The sequence below is a fragment of the Mobula birostris genome, chromosome 15, assembly GCF_030028105.1.
Source record: "Mobula birostris isolate sMobBir1 chromosome 15, sMobBir1.hap1, whole genome shotgun sequence".
Taxonomy (NCBI): Eukaryota; Metazoa; Chordata; class Chondrichthyes; order Myliobatiformes; family Myliobatidae; genus Mobula; species Mobula birostris.
In genome coordinates, this window is record NC_092384.1 from 47425079 (window position 1) to 47442341 (window position 17263).

The following is a 17263-nucleotide window of genomic DNA, read 5'->3' on the forward strand; positions in this document are numbered from 1 at the left end:
TGATGTTTGAGGTCAATGCCACCGGTCTGTAGTCATTAAGGCCGCTGGGGCGCGGCGTCTTTGGCACAGGGACGAGGCAGGACGTCTTCCACAGCACAGGAACCCTCCAGAGCCTCAGGCTCAGGTTGAATACATGGCGAAGTACTCCACATAGCCGAGGGGCACAGGCTTTGAGCACCCTGGTACTGACACCATCCGGTCCTGCAGCCTTGCTTGGGTTGAGACATTTCAGCTGTCTTCTCACCTGTTCAGCTGTGAAGCCCACCGTGGTGGTTTCGTGTGGGGGGGAGGGGTATAGTCATGAGAGCAGGGTGGGGTCTGTGAGGAGGGGTAGGAGGGGAGAGTGGAATATGTATTAAACTCTTCTTGGGTTTCCTCTGTCCACTGCACAATCTCTAAGTGTCTGCTTTGGAAATCTGGTGTTGAGCCTGCTTCTCTGAGGTGTAATTAGGGTTTAAGATAGACTGGGACTGGGAGAAGACACTGATGTTGATTGGCTTATCCAGTCAGTGAAGCTGGATATTGTACATGGTAACTTTACAGTACATTGAGATGTATAGTAGTGCAGAGGAGTCGCAGGCACTTAGTTCATGAGTTTTTTGGTAGGTTTACCTTGATGTTCATGTACTGTTCAGTCAGTCAAAGTCTGCTGACACCCTGAAGGTGATGGTGAATATCATCATCAATATTCACCTCCATTGAGAAATATTTCTTGAAATCTGAGCAACAGTCCACATTTTCCTCATGTTGGCGTTTGTTGCCAATAGCAGTGCTGTACATTGGAGCAAGTTGGTGGAGGTCCTGACATTAACAGTGCGCTGAATGTCTCATTTGCTTCAGTGAGCAAGATGAAAATGACTTGGTGCGTATATGCAAAGGTTACCTGTCTATATTAGTTCAATGACGGAAGTTGACCTTGGTTCTGCAGTGGAGGGTGAACAGTTTCCCAGCCGTCTCAGAAATCAGCACTACTGTGGTGGTGGACTCGTTGGTAAGGTGCAATATTGCAGGGAAAGAAATTGTTGGAGAGATGAAGCTGTTTTGTTTGACTCCAGATTGCACTGAGATTAAGGTTAAAGTTTGCATATATTTATGAAGCAGACACAAGATGAATATGTCATGTGTATGCTGCACTTTGATTTGACACTGGTTGAAAGGTGTAGAATTTGTAGGGTACAGGAAGTTATCAATGAAATTTCAGGGAGGTGTTCTATGTCCGGAGCGGGGCAGGTGGACAGAATGGAATTTTCACTACTTTCTGCTATACAGTACTTCTGAATGATAAGGGTAAAAAAAACGGAATGCTGCCATCCAGTGGTTGATGCTGAAAAACGTAGGGACTTGTTAAAGGTAACACACACCAAATGTGTTACAATTCGGCTGGTCAGGCAGCAGATACGGAAATGAGTAACAGTTGCTGTTCCGCACCGAGACCGGTCTCGGCCCGAAACATTGACTGGTTATTCATCTTCATAGATACTGTCTGGCCTGCTGAGTTCTTCCAGCATTTTGTATGTGTTGCTTTGGATCTCCAGCGTCTGCAGAATTTCTTGTGTTTTTTACTCGTTGAAGGCAGTAAAACCTAATTTGAGTGTGCGCGGTCACAATGACAGAGCTCTAAACCATCACTGATTTCTTCACTGAAATGTGTGCAAGACTGAGCTTTAAATATCTAGAAGACAAAGTTCCTCTATCAATCTGCTCCTCCATTAAAAATTCTGAGCTGCTCAAGATAGAAATATTTGTAAATCAAACCCCACGCAATTTCATCCTCAAACAGGTACTTCAAAGCACTGGAGTAGCAAAACCAGTGTTTTGCAAAACTCTCTGAATCCACCAACAGAAGAGTGCTGTCAATATTTGAGGTTAATATCCCAAGAATGAGGTCTTGACTATGTTCAAGCATATTGTCCATTTGTATAACATTAGACTCCTCCTCTAATTTGACCTTTCACTGTTCATAATTTCTTATTCTTCCTTTAAAATATTAAAAAAAAGAGGTGGATTGTTCCACCTCACCACCATATTGAAATAAGTTATTTAAAAGATAACAAAGGTGAGGCATAAGATATTATAGTAGCCATGTATCACCACTCCCTCTTCTATTCTTGTTCTCCATTCTGCATTGACTTGGATTTTGCTAGTAAATGCAATCAGTTCCAGGTAGAACTGAAAACATTTACCTGTTTAAAGGAAGCCAAGTCTTTCCTCTTGTGCAATGGAACATGTGAGCCAAAACTTACAGACAAATTTCCCAGTCTATCAGTTTACTTTGGTGTCTGGCAGAGTCCAGTGGCACATCTTAAGTCTGCTTCGGTTCCCCAGCATATACTTTGATTTTCACTTCTATAAGCAGGTATCATGACCTTAGTACACAAAACAGCAATGTTGTAGCTGTTACAGAGACTGTGTTAAATGAAGGAGGGGACTGGCTGCTTCACCTTCTAGGGCTCAGATGTTTCATAAATAATAAAGAGGGCTATAAAAGAGAGACAAATTTTAGAAAGCTGAAATCAGACGTGGCCTTTAAAGAATATAAAGGACACAAGAGAGTACCGAAACAGGGAACCTAGAGTCATAAAAAGGGTTATGCAAAGTCTTTGGCAATTAGGGTTAATGAGAATCCCAAAGAATTTTATACATATACCAAAAATAAAAGAGGGTAGGAGGTAACTTAAACCTGGACCTAGAGGAAGAGGGCAAGGCTTTAATCAAATACTTTGCATCAGCATTCACCAAGGAGAAGGACGTGGACAGTGAAGTCGGGGAGATGTATGCTGATATTCAAGGGCATGTTGATATCAAGGATGAAATGTTGCAGCTTTTATGGAACATTAAGGTGAATAAGTCCCCAAGGCCTGATAGGATCCATCCCAAGGATTTTGAGAGACACAAGGTCTTCTCATAAGTAAGGTCCAAGATAACTAGAGAATAGCCAATGTTGTTCCTCTGTTTAAAGACAGTAGAGACAAACCAGGAAATTTTAGGCCAGTAGCCACACATCAATAGTAAGGGAAATATTGAAGAAAGTTCTTTAGGATATGATCTACTTGCATTAAGAAAAGCATAGACCAATTAGTCAGCATGGCTTTACGTGGGGTAAGTCATGGCTTAGAAACTTAGAAGTAAAGTTTATTGTCAGAGTATGTATATGTCATCATATACTACCTCGAGATTCATTCTCTCATAGCCGTTTACAGGAAAATAAAGGAATAGGATTATGAAAAACTGACAACCAATGTGCGATAGAGGATAAACTGTGCAAATAAAAAATATACTGAGAATGTGAATTGTAGAGTCCTTGAAAGTTCAGAGTTGAGATGAGTGAAGTATTCATGCTGATTTAGGAGCCTAATGGTTATAGAAACATAGAAAATCTACAGCACAATACAGGCCCTTCGCCCCACAATGCTGTGCCAAACATGTACTTACTTTAGTTATAGGGGTAATAAATGTCCCTGAATCTGGTGATGTGGGACTTATGGCTCCTGTACCGGTAGTAGCAAGACAGCGTGGCTTGGATGGTGGGGGTCCTTGATAATTGATGCTGCTCTCTTGTGGCAGTGCTTCTTGTAAATGTGCTGGTAAGAAGATATATGGCATACTTGCCTTCATTGGTTGAGGTGTTGTGTATAAAAGTCAGGAAGTCATGCTGGGATGTGGAGGCTTTGGAGAGACTAAGAAGATATTCATCAGGATGTTGCCTGGATCAGAGAACATTAACTATAAATGAGGTTAGACAAACTAGGATTGTTTCCCCCGCTGCATCAGAGGCTAAATGGTGACCTGATAAAGATGTATAATGAGGCATCGATGGGGTATACAGCAAGAATCATTGTCGAGTGAAAGTAGCTTCAAGGTGAGAAGAGGAAATGTTCATAAGTTTTTGTTTCTTACTGAGAATAGTAGGTGCCTGGAACATACTGGCAGAGACTTTTAAACAGGCATGAAACTGAAGGATATAGATCATGGGATTAATTTGCATCATGGTCAGCACAGACTTTGTGGGCCAAAGGGTCTGTTCTGTACTGTTACCAGCTGAAATAGATCTGGTTCAAGATTGTAAATAAATTTAATATCCTTAGTTATTTGTTTTAGATTAAAAAAAAGCTTATTTTTCTTTTTTCCCCCATCTAAAAATGTATGAACTGTCTTGAGCTCTCTGGCTGTGGTCCTAGAGTTAAAATGTGGGTTTAGGCTTGCTGCTGAAGAAAAGCGCACTCGTCGGAAAAAGAGCACCAAGACAACACTGGAGGACAGTGCCTTCAAGTGCAGTCACTGCAGCCGAGACTGTCACTCCCGTGTGGGCCTCTACAGCCACAACAGACGCTGCTCTAACACAGACTGAAGCAAGACTTTCCAAGCGCAGATCCATGGTCTCGCGAGACTAACGGATGCCACCACAGATCAAAGTGATTATAGTGCTACATAACTGTAGCGATTAGCGTTGTGTTGGTTAGTTGGTTCAAGAACTGAACAGTTGAAGGGAAGTAGCTGTTCTTAAATCTGGCGGCGTGTACCTTCTGCCTAACGGTAGCTGCAAGACGCATGGCCGAGATGATGGGGTTCTTTGATGATGGATGTGATATCAGCACTTCATGCAGATATTACCAATGGTGGGGAAGGATGTGCCCATGATGTGTTGGGCAGAGCCCACTACTCTCCCAGCTTCTTACATTTCTGTGCATTCAAACTGCCATCTAGACCATGATGCAGCCATTCTTGATACTTTCAACAGTAGATATATAGAAGCCTGTTGGGAGTGTTTGGTGAGAAACTAAACTTCCCAAGAAGGTAAATGCATTGGCACGTCTTCCTAGCTTACAGTTCATCAGCACACCCAACCACATCACTGAAAGTGTTCTTCAGTATAAGCTGCTTGGTGTCAAAGGAAACTAAGCAAAAAAAAAAAAAAGCCTGTGGGTTGGAAAAGAATCAGAATGCAGCAAAGGAAGATGAAAGCACTGATGAGGAAAGCAAAAATTAGATCACAAGATTAGTTTAATGAGAAATAAACTGTTAAAGCTTCTATATATGTAAAAATAAAGGAAAAGATGAGCTAAAATTGATGACAAATAAAATCACCAAAGCAATGGAGAAGATAATGGGACTTAAAACCTAAAAATACTGGGACTCTAAATTGGAAGTTAGAGTTTCAAAAGTAGTACCTTTGAAGTTGGTGAATGCATTGGTTTTCATGTTTTAAAATTCCATAAATTCTAAACCATTTCACACAAGTTTGAAGCAATTGTACCCTACTACTGAAGACGGACTGAGAGGAAACAAACTGGGAACTATTTAGGCTTACATCAGAAGTGAAAATGCTGAAATTCATAAAGGAAATGGTAACAGGATATAGACGGTCCTATTCCTGCAAACTCTCTGTAAGCAGATTTAAGTCAGGAATGTCTACTAACTTTGGTAACCCATATTGTATTGTTCTACATGCATCTGCCATAATTCATGTCATTGAATAATCATTCTAATATTAGCCATAATTAAATGAATTGAATATATATCATATCTAGTCATTAATAAACACCATGAACCATATTTCTAATACTGGCTTTAAAAATGTACCGAGAGAAATTTTGCAAAGTAAGATTTCCACAAGTCAGGTAATCCATTACCCTGGGAGCTTCTATACTTCAAAAATGATGATAGAACAGGGAAGAATGTCAAAAAAAGGATATTGAACAGTGCAACAGCCTGTATATACAGGCATTAAAGGAAACAGAGAAAGAACACAAAAGAAAACTTTTGGGTTTGGAGCTGAATAATGGAGTACTGCAGGAATTTGATTTTCCCCATTTATTCACAATCAATGATTTTAATAAAGGAATTAAGAGTCTATCCACATTTACTAATGATACAAAGCTGGTTGGCATGCAGAGAGGCTCTAAATAAATATAAATAGGTTAAGTGAATTGGTGAGGAACATGATATTAATGTTAAGGATACTATCAGAACAAGCTATTCAATTGCAAAAAAGATTTGTTTGTTTGTTTTATCGACTACACAAAAGCATTTGATAAAGTGAAGCACAATAAGTTACCTGAAATATTACAGGAAACTCTAGATTTAGATTCAAAAGACCTCCGCCTAATCAGAAGTCTGTACTGGGAAAAAACTGCCGCTGTAAGAATAGATGGAGAAGTGAGTCAGTTTACGAAAATCAAGAGAGGCATTAGACAAGGGTGTGTTTTCTCCCCTGATCTGTTTAGTGGGTACAGTGAAACAATTATTACAAAAAAAGAAACATCTTGGGAATCAAAGTTGGTGGTGAAAACATCAATAATTTCAGATATGTGGATGACACTGTGTTAATTGCAAGTACGGAGGAAGAACTACAAAACTTAATTGATATAGTTGTTGACGAAAGTGCAAAAATGGGTCTATCTATCAATCGCAAAAAAGACAGAATATATGGTGATATCCAAAAAGGAGAATCCTATCTGCAGACTGAAAATAAATGGGGAAGACATAAAACAAGTACAGAACTTTTGCTACTTAGGGAGCTGGGTGATATCAGATGGCAGGTGTGACATGGACATCAAAAGAAGAATAGGGATGGCAAAAGACACCTTTACGAGAATGAAGAGTATACTGACCAACATTAAACTAGGCATGACAACCTGCCTCAGAGTACTGAAATGTTACATTTATCCAGTTATGTTATATGGATCAGAATGTTGGACAATATCTAGTAACATGAGGAAAGAAATTGAAGCAGCAGAGATGTGGTTTTTGAGAAGGATGCAAAGATCATCATGGACGAAATGAATATCTAACGAGGATGCCATGAACAGAGCAAGCACAAAAAGAGAAATAATGTATGAGATCATGAAAAGGCAATGTAATTTCATTGGACATGTGATTAGGAAAGAGGAGTTACAACGCACAGTAATTATGGGAAGGATTGAAGGGAAGAAAGCAAAAGGAAGGCAAAGACAAATGATGATGGAGACAGCAGCCAGAGAACTGGAAATGAATACCAATGAACTGATCCACTTGACCCGAAACAAGAGTGTGTGGGCCATGGCAGTCAAAGCTCAAACCCGATGATGATGATAAATTGGTGAGAATATTGTAGGTGGTAAAATGTGGAAAAATATTACCCACCTTATTTAAAAAAGTAATTTTTTTTAAAGTTGAGACTCATTGAAACATTGCTACCTTCGTACACAAATCATGACGTCTGTTCTCCCTATCTAGAGATACACCTGTGATGAAGGAGTGCAGCAAAAATCCATTGTTGATTCTTGACATTATGAACTTGACATATGAAAAGTGATTATGCAAAATCAGACCTGTACTCTTGAGTTTACTGAGATCCCTCATTTTTCTAAACTGCAGGTGTAGAAAGGATAGGTGTGGAGTTCACATTTTCCATTGCTTATGACAACTTTGGCTTTCCAGGATAGAGACAGAAAATTTCACTGAAATTCTCTATCCAAGGGGGCTGTGGATATTCAGCTGCTGAATACTATATATTCAAGAAAGATCAATAGATTGTCATATATCAAGAGAATCAAGGCATATGGTGGTTAGTGCAGGAAAGTGACACAAAGGCAAGAGATAAGTTATGATCTTCTGCATGGCAGAACAAATACAAGGAGTCAAGTGGCATGCTGTTGCTACCTGTAGAACAAGAGACAAGTTTTCATCCAATTGGCAACAGTGATTGCTGTAGCACCATTCTATCATGCACCTTTGGATGAACTTAACAGTTCCAGTCAACATTTTCTTCAACAATCACTATAATTTTGAATAAAATCCTAAACATTATACGAATATAGTTTATAAGCAATGTTCCATTGATAAGTATGAGACCAAGGTTTAGCTTTTATTTAGTGTTCTTTGTAAAACATTGACATTTTTTTCTGTCATTCTAGATGATACAAACACCCTAATAGATATAATTTTCAACATCAAATAATAAAAATTATAAATTTTAACTGTACCAAATTATAAAATACACCCAAATATATAAACATATTCTGAATTGTGTCTAGCTTTTGATATATATTAGAAGATCCTATATGTAGACTTTGAAGGTTAAGTTATTTCTTTCTCCAGTTCACCCAACCATAGAAGTTATTTAATGTGCGTAAAGTATAAGAAAAGCGCTCAGGTATATTTGTTTAAACAGTTTTCCACATTCACGGATGTCTTTTCTGTAGAGATCTATTTTCATGGGATTGTTGTATAGACTGTGCGTTTCAACAAAGGCTGTAATTGTCTATAGTTGTCCACCATATGTTTTTGCTTTTCCCCAGGAGCTGTGCTAAACAAACTACGAAACACAGCCAGCTGTTAAAGAGAAAAAGAACAAATAAAACAATTGCATAGCACTATGATCCCCACTATGAGGATAATTTCAACAGAAAAAAAAAGTTTGTATTTTTCAAGGAACAATGGACAAAATACCCCAAAAGAAATTTCCATTTTCTAATTATTAATACAGTACGCAGCTGTGAATATGTCACAAAGTGCTCAGGTAACTATGCTATCAGCAGTAAATAATCATTGCATACTGATCCAGAGCATACATACCTCAAAATCACAAAGAGGTGAAGAGAAAAAGATAAAAGCTTTATTCAAAGGTTCATAATCTTTTATACAGATAGTACTTAATTCTGCAGATAGCACAACACTATACAGTGTTATGAAATTTGGTTTTGATGTTTTTAGAATAATTTCCTAACAGGTTGGTGTTATAATAGTACTTAACAACTTACTACAACTTTATAATGGCCTAGAATTTGTGGTTAGTAGCAAATTTGAATGAAACTTTATATAGATAAATGAGAATACAAACAAATTAAAAACAATACTGATACAGAAGTCCTAAAAGGTTGGAAATATTAAGCAGGGTTGGTCAATAACCATGGAGAAACAAACAACCGTGAAGTTAATGGTGAGCTTTGATGAGACATCATCGACCCAAGCCATTACAATTTCTTTCCCTGTTTATTGCGTGTTTTCAGCCTTATTCAAATTTTATTCTAAAATTACTGATGTCTGGTTCCTTACAGCAACGTTTTTCCATTTGAGATTCAGCACAAGTTGTGGAGAAATTCTGCAATTCTTCTCTGGTTTCCACAAATGCAGTGCTTGAGTGTAGTCATGGAAAATATTGCCAAAAATGCGAAGTAGTTTAGAGACATCTGCATTCGTGCAACACCCTGAAATTTCTGCCACTTAGTTGGGGAACTGTAGGCAAAATCTGAACCAAAACAAAGTATCTATAAAAGTATTCACCCTTCTTGGAAGTTTTCACGTTCTATGTTTTACAACATTGAATCACAGAAGATTTAATTTGGCTTTTTTGACACTGATCAACAGTAAAAAGACTCATGTCAAAGTGGAAACTGATCTTGACAAAGTGATCTAAGTTAATTACAAATATAAAATAATTAATTACAAATGTACTCATCCCCTTTAAAATGACACATCAAATCATCACTGGTGCAGCCAGCTGGGTTTAGAAGTCACATAATTAGTTAAATGGAGATCACCGTGTGCAGTCAAGGTGTTTCAATTGATTGTAGTAAAAATAAACCTATATCTGGAAGGTCCAACTGGTTTGGGAGGGCACGGACGGACTCTTTTGCTCTTGGCTCGGCTGGAGGTTAGAGGAATGGCAATTGGTGGTGCTGCACTGTTAATGGTGTGGGAAAGTAGGGAAATAGTGTAGGTTTGGGTAGGGGGAAGGATCTGGAAAAGGAACCACAAAGGGCAGGTTCGAGTGAATGTGGGTTGGTGGGAGGAGGTTGAAATGAAGTTGAATCTTGATCTGGAAAATGGATAAAGAAACATAACATTGGAGTGATTTCAAGTGATGGAGAGGAAGGGCGGGATATTTTGAAAAAAAGGAGAGAAGACTTCAAAGTTGCTGGTGAATGCAGCAGGCCAGGCAACATCTCTAGGAAGAGGTACAGTCGACGTTTCGGGCCGAGACCCTTCGTCAGGACGGTCCTGACTAAGGGTCTCGGCCCGAAACGTCGACTGTACCTCTTCCTAGAAATGTTGCCTGGCCTGCTGCGTTCACCAGCAACTTTGATGTGTGTTGCTTGAATTTCCAGCATTTGCAGATTTCCTCATGTTTAAGAAGACTTTAAAGTATTGTTTAAATTTGATCCAGAACAGCCTTCTTCTATCAATCCAATTAAATTAACTGCAGAGTTAAAGTCGGCTATAGGGAATATAGATTGTGTTTGTACTTTAAGAGGAGGTGATGTGTTAATTATTTGTAATGATAAGAAAGTGTGAGAAGGCATTACCTTTAAAGATATTACTTGGCAAAAAGATAGTATCTACATTGCCTAATGAAAATAGAGGTATTAGGGGGTATTATAACAGGTGCCGCAGTAGAGATTTTGATACAAGAGGTTAAGTCTTATTTACAGGAGGCAAGGTTAAGGAGGTAAAGAGATTGCAAGAAGTCAGAAATGGGGAAAGGATGGATAGTTTATCTGTATTGATATATTTTGATAAAGTGAAGCTCCCTGATAAAGTTAGTTTGGGGTACGTTAGTCATAATGTATGACCTTATATTCCACCTCCACTTAGATGTTACAAATGTCAGAGGTTTGGGAATATTGCGCAGTATGTCCCGGGAACTAAGATGTAGTAAGTATGAAGATTGTGAAGGCATAAAGTTTTATTGTTGTAATTGCAGAAGAGAACGTAGTGCAGCTTAGGGGGCAGCATGGTAGTGTAGTGTTTACAGGCGACCCGGGTTCAATTCCTGCCACTACCTGTAAGGAGTTTGTATGTTCTCCCCACGACAGTGTGGGTTTCCTCCAGATGCTCAGGTTTCTTCCCAGAATACAAAGACATACTAGCTGGTAGGTAAATAATTGAGTATTGTATATTGTCCCATGAGTGGGCCAAGATTAAATTGGTGGTTTGTTGGGTAGCGTGGCTTGAAGGGCCAGAAGAGCCTACTTCACGCTGTATCCCAATAAGTAAATAAATAAAAAACAGAGGATGTGAAGAGCTTAAGAAGGCAGCTGAAGTTCAACAGGTAAAAGTACAGTCAGGGGTGTCTTATGCAGAAGTTGTATGTTGGCATCATATTTCTCTCACTAAAGACACTTGACTAGTTGATAAAATGAAGTTTGTGATGTTTATAATATTAATGGATGTGGTGAATTGTAATGCTTGGACATCTTGACATACTAAGAAAATTAAAATTATTGTGAAAGCTGCTGAAAAGCTTCTGGGTATAACTGGTGTTATGTGCGAAACTATAAATAAACCTCTGATGGTGGGGTATTTGTATATTTCAGTCTCCTTGTGAAGGTACACAATGGGTTTAAGAATATTGGAGTGGAATGTGACAAGCCTGATTTGTAATGGTCAAGACTTTAAGAAATTTATTTCTGATTTATCAAATCTACTTGATGTTATATGTATTCAGAAAACCTGGTTATTACCACATTTAAGTTTTTCCTTGCAGAATTAAATTGTAATTAGGCATGATAGGTTTTTTGTTGGTAGAGGGGATGGTGTTTCAAGTTTTAAGGTATAAGACATAGACCTGCGGATGTGAATGAAGTAGATGAGGCACTTGTAGTAGAAGTATTTGATGCAACAGGTAGGGGTGTTAAAGCGGTATATTTTTACAACCCTTGTGAAAAGTTTTCAATTGATTTGTTGGAAAGCATACATAGTTCTAGCTCACTAAGAGTTGTATGGTGTGGGGATTTTAACGCACATAGTTCACTGTGGGGTTGTTCGCAGAATGATTATAATGGTTTCACTGTAGAAGAATTTTTAGATATTTCCTATCTTATGTGCCTTAATGATGAGACGAGTACAACTTAATGTTCATAATAGTTTTGAAACTGCTATAAATTTAACTTTAGCTTTGAACATTCTGGCTGGAGTGAGTGAGTGGAATGTCATGGGAGATGAAACATTGGGTAATGATCATCTGTCAGGCTTGAATGTTGAAGATTATGTGGATTTCTACAATGAAAGATTATGCCACATTATTCTAACTATGGTGGAAGTGATCCCTATTAAAATGGGCACTAACAGAAGAAAGGCTGTCTCATGGTGGACTGAGGGGTGTGCAAAAGCAATTAGGAGAGAAATATGGTGTTTAGGAAAGTTAAGAAGTATCACTCTCCAAGTGACCTTATTAAGTATAAAAGGGCATAGGCCATGGTGAGCAAAGTAGTGAAGGTTACGAAAACGGTTTACTGGAGGTCATATTGTGATAGTATTGGAAGGCTTATTAAACTTGGAGATGTTGGGTAATGATTAAAAAATGGAGAGGAGGAGTTGTAGGGATAATAACATTCCAGTATTGATTAAAGAAGGTAATATGATCGTTACTTGTACTGTACAGCCTACAGTATAATAAGGGACAACTTAATGTTTTAGTAACACGTTGCTGCATGCGCTATTAGGCACGTATTGATTTGTACGTGTGTGCCGAGTTTGGGTTCTGCCAGTAGAGAATCATGAACCTTAGCTCCCGTCTCCAACGTTTTTATTAATAGCGTTGTTGTGTAACCAGGCCACATACACAACAAATTGGTGATGAGGTTAATGAACCTATATCTTATTGTAATGCTGGGTTTTAGTTGATAACAACACTCGGAGGGAGAGCGCAAGGAACAAGCCAAAGAGCGGGAGAAGGAGGCAGAGCAAGGCCACGAGTCTGAAAGGAAGCAGGAGCACAGTCGGGATCGGAAGGTCAGGAGACCAAGAGACACAGTCGGAGCCGCAGCACGTCCAGGTGAGACCACAGCTGGCGATGACCCCCAGGGGTGACGGTCTGCCAGCCCCGGAAGGGAGATAAAAAGGAGTGACGTACACACATCTAGACGGGTGCGCTTGTGGCGCTAGCAAAAAGGACACATGAGTCAAAAAAGAAAATAAGGGGAGAACAGGGCTTAATTAACATAATAAAGATGGCAATGATTGGAACCATTACAGCACTTGATAGTGGCCTTGAAGACTGGGCAACTTACATTGAAAGGGTTGCGTTATATTGTGAGGTTAAAGGTGTTAAGGATGAAACGAAAGCCAGCATCTTACTCAGTATTATGGGAGCAAAGACATACAGCCTGCTACGGAGCTTGCTAACCCCTGAAAAGCCAGCTGACAAAACGTTCAAGCAATTAGCAGACACTCTCCAACAGCATTTAAACCACTGGTCAGTGCTGAAAGATTTAAATTTCACAAACGGAATCAGAGCAAAAATGAAAGCATTTCTGAATATTATGCTGAATTGCGCAAATTATCAGAACATTTTCGATTTGGAGCTGGTCTATCAGACGCATTGAGGGACAGGTTAGTGTGTGGCAAGCACTGTGAAACCACACAGAAGCTACTCATTGCAATATCAATGGAAACAGCAGCAAGGGGTGCCTCAGAGATACAACAAAAATCTCTGGAATATGCTACGAATAAAATGTCACTGAACAGAAATGAAGGGAAGAAATGTTACCGTTGTGGGAACAGGTCACATGACCCTGATGACTGTTAGTTTAAAGACAAAGAATGCAGAAACTGTGGCAAACAAAGCTAGTAAACAATGCTACCGTTGTGGGAACAGGTCACATGACCCTGATGACTGTTGATTTAAAGACAAAGTATGCAGCAAACAGGGCCACACTGGCAGAGTATGCAAAGCTAGTAAACAACAGGAAAAGGACAAAATACAGAGAAACAAGAAACCCCAGAAAGGGAAACTCAACAATGTACACAAAATGGAAGAAGGCAGTTCTGATGAAAACGACTCAGACCAAAGTAAATTGTCTTGTCTGCAACTTCACAGCGTGAAAGAGACAGATGATCGAAGAGTAATAAGGATCACTCCACAAATGGCAGGCGTGAAACTGAAAATGGAATTGGACACAGGCTCAGCTATAACAGTGATCTCTGCACACGACTAAAACGATTGTTTTCTCACGTACCTCTGAAATGAACTAAACTACTGCTAAAGACTTACACAGGACAGAAAGTGCGTCCCAAAGGTAAAATTAAAGTGATAGTGACCTACGGAGACAAAACACAGCAGCTGAACCTCTACGTACTGAAAAATGGAGGACCACCGTTACTGGGACGTGAATGGCTCAGGAAAATCCAGTTGGATTGGCACACCATCAAGGCACTAGATGTGTCAATAAAGGAGGGCAGCTTGGCGGGGAAGATGTCCGCAGCTCTCCCCTCACCCATTGTCGACTATTACAACGAGGAGGAGGAGCTAAACAGCGTCGACGATGAGGACGAACGCAGTATCCGTGGTCGCGACTCGGATGAAGATACGGAGGATGCAAGGGAGACAGAACAAGTGGAAAGGAATTATGTTGAAGAGAAGAAAGCAGCAGTGAAGGAATTCGAAGATAAAAAGATTGAGTTAGAAGAAAAGAAAAAGATGATTGAGAATGAGAGGCTAACAATGGAACTCACAGGAGATTCTATGGAGGTAAAGCCAATAACGACTAGGAAACAAAGGAGGAGACCTAATGACGCTGTTCCAATTACAGACAAAAGATGAAAACCTGCACCTGCACAGTTAAATTACTTGTTAACAGATGAACAGATAAATGAAGATCTGCAAACTCTCAATAAGCTTAAATCTCTGAAAAGACCAGCATCTCCGTCTTTTCCTGAGCATCTTCCCAGCACTCCTGCTGAATCACCAGCCGAAAATTATATTACGATAAGAGATGGTACCATAAAGGTCAGGCTATCTGTTTGGAATCTAAGGAGAATACGAAGACTGGCTGTGTAATTAGCTCAGTTGGAACAAATGAGATACAGGTAAGGAAGACAAATGATACCATAAAGATGCGTATATATCTAGGACACCTGCACAGCGGACCCATTATATGGAGGCAATCTGCTGCCTAGAACTCTTAGCAAGTTGGAGGCGTACATCTTCTTAACTCCCTATGCTCAGAGGTCAACATTTCATGACTTTTATATGGAAATCTGTATTAAAACAAACAAGTTTATTGACAGGCTGAAGAACACACTATTTGAAGACACTTTCCAATGCCGTCTCAGTTTTGATGATTATACATATTTTTAAGAGTAACATTCACTTTTTCACGGATTTCACTTTGCTTTTGTCATCTTTGCAAGATGGAGGTGACTACTCTTTGTGACTGGAACCTGCCAATTTGTGAATTGTTTAATTATTCCAGACAATAGAGTGAAGACCTATTTGTTTCAGAGCTGGGCAATCTAGAGAAGAACCCTGCCCCCTCCCCCCCCCCCGAGACTTGAGTTATAAATGGGTCTTAGACCAAAGGTAAAAAAAAAGGCTTGTTATAATTTGATATTATTAAGTTACTAAGTAAACAAATGGTAGGTGTTTCTATGTTAAGGGTAAACATATTTGTTTAGCATAGTGCCCCAGTAAAAAAAAGTTGATACACTATTAAAGTAAAAGGGGAGGAGTGTACCATATAGCCTACAGTATAATATGGGACTACTTTGTTTTGGTAACACGTCGTTGCATGTGCTATTAGGCACGTATTGATGTGTACGTGTGTGCCGAGTTCAGTTTCTGCCGGTAAGGAATCATGAACCTTAGCTTCCGTCTCCAGCGTTTTTATTAATAGCATTGTTGTGTAACCAGGCCACATACACATTACTGAAATAGAGAAGGTTGGGTTAACAGCTTGTTCATTTGCTGCAATTCATAATCAAGATAATTTAAGTGAATATCCTGATTTGTTGGAACCCAGCTGTAGCAGTGATAGTATTAGTAATGTAGAGTTTTCTTAGTATGAATTTAAGAAAGCTATTAATAGTACAGGTCAGACAGCTCCAGGAAAGGATGATACATGTTATTGTATGTTTAAACATTTAGCCGACAACGCTTGAGATAATATTAAAAGTTTTGAATCATATTTTGAGTTTAGGCCATCTTCCCTCCCCTTGGAGAATGGCAGTACTAGTGCCTACTCTAAAACCTGGGAAAGCCCTATCGGACCCCTCTAGTTATAGTCACAAACATCCACTTTGCGCAAACTATGGAACATATGGTAGTTTTAGAAAAAAGAGATAGTGTTTTATCAGAGTGGATCCCCCCAAGGCAGTATTTGTAGCCCTTTATTGTTTAATGTTATGATTAATGTTATTTTCTCTGAGATAGGTACTGGGGTGGATAAATCACTTATTGCAGATGAGGAACTTTATGGATTCGGGTTAGCAATTTCAATTTAACTGTATATAGGATGCAATTAGTGATTAATAAGATCAAACAATGAGCAAAAAGATGGGTTTTTAAGGTTTCAGCAGTTAAAACACAAGTATATCAGTATATACAGCAGAATTGGTTGCTATCATCTTGGGCTTACACTGGGTGGAGGAACTTTGTCCTTGCAAAGTTGTAATTTGTTCAATTTCTTTTTTGGTTTTGACCAGTCAACAGGTGAAGAGTCACCTCACCGGAAAGGACTGTTTGGGGCCCTGAATGGTAGTGAGGGAGGAGGTGTAGGGGGCAGGTGTAGCACTTGTTCTGCTTCCAAGGATAATTGCCAGCAGGGAGATCAGTGGGGAGGAACGAATGGATAAGGGAGTCGCATAGAGAGTGATCCCTACGGGAAGCAGAAAATGGAGGGAGGGAGGGAAAGATGTTCTTGGGGATCCCATTGGAGATGGCAGAAGTAGTGGAGAATTATGTGCTGGACTTAGAGGCCGGGGGGGGGGGGCGGTGGTACAAGAGGAACCCTATTGCAGGTAGGGAGGCAGGAGAATGGGGTAAGAGCAGACGTGTGTGAAACAGAAGAGGTTCAGTTGAGGGCAGCATTGACGGTGGAGGAAGGGAAACCCCTTTCTTTGAAAAAGGAAGACATCTCCATCCTAGAATGAAAAGCCTCATCCTGAAAGCAGATAAAGCGGAGGCAGAGGAATTGAGAGAAGGGGATGGCATTTTATAAGTAGCAGGGTTGGACAAGGCAAGTCCAGGTAGCTATGAGAGTTTGTGGGTTTATAACAGGCATTGGTGGATAAGCAGTTTCCGGAGATAGTGACAGTGAGATTGAGAAAGGGAAGGGAGACCAGAAGAATTTGAGGACGGGTGGAAGTTGGAGACAAAGTGGATGAGCTCAGCATGGGTGCAAGAAGCACAATCAACGCAGTTGTCGATGTAGCAAAGGAAAAGTGAGAGACGGTCACCATTGTAGGCTTGGAACATAGACTGTTTCACATATCAGACAAACAGGCAGGCACAGCTGGGACCCATGCGAGTGCCCATGGCTACACCTTTTGTTTGGAGGAAGTG

General features: G+C 39.7%; 1 protein-coding gene across 2 annotated transcripts in view; it reads right to left on the reverse strand.

Annotated features, from left to right (window-relative positions):
• Nucleotides 1-7825: 7825 nt before the first annotated feature.
• The window catches only part of ca5a (carbonic anhydrase Va), a 79843-nt gene continuing 70405 nt past the window's right edge, over nucleotides 7826-17263 (reverse strand). For both annotated transcript variants that reach the window (XM_072279736.1, XM_072279735.1), the window contains exon 8: nucleotides 7826-8313. In XM_072279736.1, coding sequence (XP_072135837.1) covers nucleotides 8194-8313 — 120 coding nt within the window. In that variant the 3' untranslated portion in view covers nucleotides 7826-8193. The remainder of the gene's footprint in view (nucleotides 8314-17263) is intronic.